This window comes from Echinops telfairi, unplaced genomic scaffold (genome assembly GCF_000313985.2).
Source record: "Echinops telfairi isolate 266 unplaced genomic scaffold, ASM31398v2 ScPeMD7_7469;HRSCAF=8507_0, whole genome shotgun sequence".
Taxonomy (NCBI): Eukaryota; Metazoa; Chordata; class Mammalia; order Afrosoricida; family Tenrecidae; genus Echinops; species Echinops telfairi.
The window spans coordinates 96401126-96407844 of record NW_022111372.1 but is presented as its reverse complement, the minus strand read 5'-3'; the positions used below and the strand labels follow the sequence as shown (position 1 = coordinate 96407844).

Sequence of the window (6719 nt, the reverse complement as noted above, 5' to 3'; positions counted from 1 at the left end):
TGGGGGCTGTCAGGGTGCCCTGGTGCCACTCTAGGGGCCCCACATTGTTCTGTCTTCTCACAGCATGCTAACAAACCCTGCTCTCCTGCAGCAACGAGTTCAGCAGGCTGGTGGCTGGAGAGTACCTCAGTTTCTTCGACTTCTCGGGCCTGACGCTGGACCGAGCGCTCAGGTCAGTGGGGCTGGGCTGGGGCAGTGCCCGCCCGTGGCACCGGCAGCACGCCTGAGTCCTCAATGCTGGCTCTGGCACACGACTTGCTGTGAATCCTTGGGCAGGTCCCTAGACCCCTCTGGTGAGGTCCTGAGCCAGGAGACTTAGAAGCAACAGCTTAGCAACTCCGCGAGTGCCAACCATGGTGGAGGGTCTAGGGAGGAGGGGGTGATGGGGTCCGGACGAAAGGCAGGGACACGCTTGCTTGCACCGAGCACGTCTTCTCTGCGAGGTGCTAGATACAGGTCTTTGCACGCTGTGCTTCCTTCGTCCTCGCCACACCTCCGAGGCAGTGTTAGTGTTTCCATTTTTACCTCTGCTTACCCGAGGGCTAGGTAATATGCAGGGCCGCTCACTGCCAGGTCAGCCATTTGATCCCACCAGCTGCTCCTCGGGAGAGAGATGGGGCTTTCTGTTCCCGAAAAGGCTTCCAGGCTCAGAAACCCACAGGAGCAGTTCGACTCCGCCCTATAGGGTCACTGTGAGTCGGAATCAACTGGACCACAGTGGATCGGGCTTTTTTGGGTTACCCGAGAGATACAGAGATTTCACCAGAGGAACTGAGAGGGGAAGTGGTAGGAATGGGATGTGATCTCATGTCGTCTTGTGGTTTGATCTTGCCTTTCCTCGCAGTGGGGCCAGGCACAGGCCTTGGGGAGCAGGGTGGCGTGAAGTGTGTGGATGGGTCTGGAGGGCTTCGGTGGCTGGGGCCACCTGGCGGAGGACGCCAGGAGCCCTGGAGGAGCCGACAGCTGCTGGAGAGAAAGGGCCAGCCAAGTGAGGGGTCAGACTTCAGGCCTTTCAGACGCCCCACGTCGCTTCTGTTCCTTATGAAGCCCCCATGCTTGCCCTCACTGCTGCACCTGGGCGTCTTTTCGTTTGCCTTTACTTTGAGTTCATTCTCTCTGGTTTCTGTCATATGCTGTTTAAACCCCGTGATTGATAGTTTAGTTCCAGATTTTCGACTTCGTCTTTTCATAGATTCTAGTTCTCTAAGGAATTCCCTACTTTCTCCTTATTCTCTCCACTTTCCCTCCCTTTCCTTGAACATACCAATCACAGTTACTCTCAAGTCCTTGGCTCCTAGTCCTGGGCTGGGGAGGGGCCTGGTCTGCTGAGAAGCACCGAGGGAGAGTGTGCCGTCCTGTCCGGGGGTGGGGGGTGTGGGGGTGTGGAGATGGCTTAGGGGTTTGAGGGTAGCAGCAGGTGGGGGTTTGGTTGGAGGCCCAGGAGGGAGGCTGAGCAGTCAGTGAGGCGCTCGACAGGAAGGGTCCCTGGGAGCCTGGACGTGACTCTTGCCTGGGGCATCTGCTGTGAGGAGGTGCTGGGGGCTCAAAGGGAGACTTGATGAGAGCAGAGGAGGAGACACGGGCCAGGATAAACCATTTGGACTGGGGGATCCCCGGGGGATGGGTGGGGGGAGAGGGAGGGTAAAGGAGGTCAGGTTTGGGTCCAGGGGTCCCACGGGTGGCACATGGAGGAATGGCCGGAGGGGCAGCAAGGGACAGCTTGGGGCTAGCAGTGGAGGAGGAGAGAGGAGCAGGCATTTACCTTGCAGAAGAGCTGGGGCCCGCCCTGAGGCACTCCCAGTCTAGCCCCTGTCTGCTTCCAAAACTGGCCCAGAGGGAAAGTGGGCAGGGCTGAAGCTCAAAAGCTAGCGAGCAGGTTCCTTGGGTTCCTGGGCTCTAAGCCAGACCAGCTACTCTCGGGGCCTGGGCCTCCCTGGGCCCCGAGGAGGACATCCAGGACCCCAGAGGCTAGGGCCCTGGAACTCCCAGAGAGGGGTGTGTGTTTGTGGGGGAGCACTTGTCTTGGGTGAGGTGCCGGACTAATCTGGGGTTCTGGAACCTTCTAGGACCTTCCTGAAGGCCTTCCCACTGATGGGGGAGACGCAGGAGCGAGAGCGGGTCCTCACGCACTTTTCCCGCCGGTACTGCCAGTGCAACCCTGAGGACAGCACTTCAGAAGGTACCACTGCCCTCCCTCTGCCCTCCACAGCCCACCTGCCACCTCCGTCCCATTGCCAGTCCCCGGCGGCCCGCCCCCTGGCATAGGGTAGATGCTCCGTGAACACTGATGAGTAGGCGGTGGCATGTGGGATGGGACGGTCTGCCTGCTGGGTCAAGGCCCCTCCCAGACATCACACCCGTTGGCATTCCTAGAAATCCCTCTGTTCTAGAGATGGGTCCTGCGGGTCTTCATTCCTCCAGGCCCCCTGTTGCGATGCCGACTCTTGGTATGATGGGCATCCTGGTGTTGGCAGTCTGGCTCAGAGCCCTCTCAGGTGCAGGACTTGTGCCAGGATGAACCAGAGGCCCAGGAACTGGTCTACACCAATTATGGGAGCAGACACATCCCATGGCAGGGTGGGGGTCTCAGGTCCCAGGGGGCTAGAGTCTGGGCTGAAGCAGGTGGAGGGTGGTCAGACCCTGAGTCTGGGGAAGGCGAGTGACCCCTGGACCGCGGTGGGCGAGAAGCATAGAGCGTGGCCAGGCCTGGAGTCCTGCCATGTGTTTGACCAGCCACTGGCCACTTCCTGTCTCCCACACCCCCAGCCCGGCTCCATCTGGGAGACAGGAAGTGGTTGGGGGTGGGAATGAGCTGGGCCCTAACACTGAGGGTCCCACTCACCTTCTCTGATTTAGACGGGATCCACACGCTCACCTGTGCCCTGATGCTGCTCAACACGGACCTGCACGGACACGTGAGTGGGGCGTGTCCTCTCACCGACCTAGCCTGAGCTGCCCGTGGGCCCACCCTCTGACAGCCCCTTGCTGAGGCTTCCTGCTCAGCGGCCACAGTTCTTGGAGTAGACCTGGGAGCTGGGCCATTTGGCTTCCACACGTGGCCCTGCCCTCAGGTCTCTTGTTTGAGGTCTATGCCTCTGGCCCGACGCTGGGCCAGAGCATGGGCTGAGGCACCTGGGAGTTCAGGAGGCGCTGAATAAGCTGTGGTCCCCTCGCTTGCTCGCTGGGTCCGCAGCAGACCTTGCTAGAAGACCCGAGCCCTTCGGACCTCTTGACCAACCCACAGTCCAGATGTGGCCCCGCCTCCGGGCCATGCCCCAGGCAGCTTCTACCAGTGGTGGGCTGCCCTCCGGAGGTGTTCTCAGTACTTCCACCCACCACACAGGCAAGCCAGCGAAGCCCTTAGGTGTTCCAGGCACAGGGCCTGCTACTTCTCACGTCTGAATAACTCCTTCTTCCTTCCTCTGTCTGCTCCGGGAACCCTCTCTTTGGGCTCTCTCGCCCTCCCTCAGGTGGTAAGTGCAGCTGGTGGCATGCATGTCTCCATGTGCCTGGACACCCATCTCCATGTACTTCTGTGTCCCTATCATGCCATCGGGACCCTCCCTACATTATCTTGCCATCATTGCTCAACCGGGGGTGGCCAGAGCCCCCCACCCTCGCTTCCACATGGGGGTGGTGACATTTTGGTGACTCACGGGAGATGGTAGGCCAGAACGTCTGGTTCCAGAGCCAGCAGGCACGTTCAGGGGTTGTGGGAGGGAAGAAAGGGCTAGGAGAGGTGCAACTTGAGTTCCTACCCTTGCCTCCTCCATCTGGTAGCTGTGCGGTCCTGGGCAAGTCGCTGACCTCCTCTGAGTCCCAGGTTCCACAGCGTCAGAGGGAGGATTGGGAAAGGCAGTATTTAAAGGGCCGCGTGTAAGTGCCTGGCGTTCAGTGAGGGTTTTATGATGAGTAATATGATTACATCAGAATAACAAACCCATTCATGGCCATCAAGTCCCCTCCAACTCACAGCAACCCTGCAGGACAGGGTAGAATTGCCCTGTGGGCTTCTGAGACTCTAGTTCTTTCTGGGAGTAGAAAATTTCATTTTTCTCCGGTGGGGAGACTGGTGGCTTCAACTGCAGTTAGTGGCCCAACACATAACCACTATGTCACCAGGGCTCAATAGCATCCTGTATTAATATTAACATCAAAACCACAACCAGGAAGTTTAGCCCAGGGGTCTTGGGGTTATGGTCAGAGGGCAGTGGCACTCAGCAGGGCTCATGTCACATGGGGTCAGCGGGGCCTGCGGTGGGCTAGTGCACTGGGGCCCTCTCATCAGGAAAAACAGGCATCAGCAAACTGGGCCCAGGCTGCCCGGGCCAGGCGTGCGAGGCGAGAGAGACTCGTGCAGCCCCTGCGTGCTCTTGGGGGAGACAGCTCACTTTGTTTTCTGTGCTCTATGCCCCGGATGCCCCTTCCCATCCAGTCCGTCCTGCCTCATCACGGACTCGTCTCGTGAAGGGTCTTCCTCTACTTCATGGCCCCTGTACTTTACCAAGCGTGGTGTCCTTCGACAGGGACCAGCCTCTCCTGACCACATGTCCAAAGCCCTGGTGGTGTAGTGGCCTCCGCCTAGGACTGCTGACCACAGCGCGGCAGCCACCAGCTGCTCCGCAGTAGAAAGAGGACGCTTTCTGCTCCAGGAAATGGTTACGAGGCATAAGAACCCTGCGTGAGCTGAGCAGCCACAATTCGGTGACCCCTTACACTGAGGATAGCCTTGCCCCCTCCCCCCCATGGCAAACGAGAAACATCACCACTTTGAGGCGAAGGGCTTGGGGAGGATCATTCGTGTCTGCCACATGCAGACACCGAGTGGTCTGCTTCTTGCTCAGGGCAGCATTGCTCGGCGACCAGAGGCAAAGGATTCTGGGTCGGAGTCCTCTGCATTTCTCTACATGGCAGCTGTGCGGCCCTGCGCAAGTTACTGGATGTCATGAAGCCTCTGTTTCCCTGATGGTAAAGCCTTGGGAGGCAGCACACATGGAGCATCCAGCCGCTGCCGTTACTGAAGCTTTTCCTCTCCTCCTCTGGCCCTGCCGCCCTGCCAAGCAGGGCCTGGTGGGAGGTGGGGGTCTCAGGAACCTGGGCCTTGCCAGCTCTGGTCAGAGAGAGGAGCAGTAAAGCGGTTTTCAGGCATGGAGAAGCAGGCTTCTCCGGTGGGCATAAGCTGGCAAGGGAATCTGGGAGGCCGAGCATATCTCCCATCCGGCGAGCATGGCTGTTCCCTGAGCTGGAGGGGAAAGGAGCACTTGCCTACCATCTACATGGGAGAGATGATACGTTATTGTAAATGGCAGTTGATCCAGGAAAGGACAAAACCAGCAGGTGTGCTGAGGGTCGGACTGGGGAGTCAATGAAGGCCTCTCAGAGGAGGCAGGGATGGGGAAAAGAGAGAGCTTAGTCAGAGCCAGCCAGGGCAAGATCTGAGACATAGCGTCCCAGGAAGAGGGACCAGCAAGGGCAAAGGCCCCGGGACACGCAGGAGATTGGGAAATTCCAGGCCCAGAAGAAGGTCAATATGGTAAGAAGCCAGTGGGAGGAGGAAGGAGCCTGTGGAGCCTTCTCTGATAAGGGGCTTTAGGCTTTATTTCAAATGTTGGGAAGACACCAGAGAATTGTCAGCAGGGAAATGCCATGATTTATGGGTTAGAAAGAGCTCTGGTTTCTAAAGAGAAAGCTTAGGAGAAAGCTTGTGGGCTACTGCTCTTGATGGCTCTTGCATGGGGACTTGCAATGAGGCTCCTGTTTGAGCCTAGGTAGGAGATGACGGTGGCTTGGGAGTTAGGGCTTTGAACCTGGACAGAAGGGTCCTCTTGAGGGAGAGTCTGACGGGACGTGCTGGTGGGGCTGCCTATGGAAAGAGAGGTGTAAGAATGGCCTGAGCATCTGGCTGAGTGATGGTGACCTTTGTTGCAATGAGGAAGAGGCTTTTCTGTGTGACTTGAGTTCCATTTTGAACATAGCATGTTTGCAATGCCCATTGGACCTCACCCTGGGCTACGCATGAGGAAATGGGGTAAATAAATCTGAGCGCCAGCGGGAGAGGTGTGGGCTGAAGTGAAGAATTAGATGACCACTGTCAGACCACCTGGGACTGGCGGATGGTGCCGGGGAAAGACACCGTCCCTGGCCAAGCTCCAGGATGCGCTACTATTGCGAGGTCAAGCCAGAGGAGCCAGGGAGACTGGGAAGGAGAAGTTGGGGAAGGTGGTGTCTTGGAAGGCAGGAGAGGAAAATGTTTCAAGAAGGAAGTGGTCAAGGTTTTCAGGGGTTCACACAAGGCGACAATGGAAAAGTGATCACCGGGGTTGGAATGGCCACTGGTGGGATGGTCAAGGTCTTGGAGATATTTACAAGAGCACATTTGGTGGAGTGGAGAGGACAAAGGCCAAGTTGAAGTAGGTGGAAATGATGGTGGGAGATAAGGAAGCAGAGGCTCTGAACTCCTTTTTAAAGAGATTTTGCTCTGAGACGAATACTGAAATTGGACCAATGGCCAGGAGGCTAAAGGGGAGACTTTTCAAATCTGACGAGGCCATGCGTCTCCGTCAATCGCATCAACCCCATAGATGACGGGAAGCTGATGATGTAGGATAGAGAAGGGAGGCTCAATGCAAGAATACTTTCTTCTAGTAAATTGGCATTCTATGATGCTCACCTTCCCGACACAACCGCTGAAGACAAAGCGGGTGAATAAGCAAATGTGG

The 6719-nt window shown here is 57.4% G+C and overlaps 1 protein-coding gene across 2 annotated transcripts in view; it reads left to right on the top strand.

Annotated features, from left to right (window-relative positions):
* The window catches only part of PSD2 (pleckstrin and Sec7 domain containing 2), a 54160-nt gene that overhangs the window by 27890 nt on the left and 19551 nt on the right, over positions 1–6719 (top strand). The window contains exons 5-7 of one of the 2 annotated variants that reach the window (XM_045284660.1): positions 92–172; positions 2067–2179; positions 2857–2915. In XM_045284660.1, the coding sequence (XP_045140595.1) occupies positions 92–172; positions 2067–2179; positions 2857–2915 (253 nt within the window). Of the gene's footprint in view, positions 1–91; positions 173–2066; positions 2180–2856; positions 2918–6719 lie in introns of both variants that reach the window. The other variant, XM_045284661.1, reaches the window with a different exon arrangement.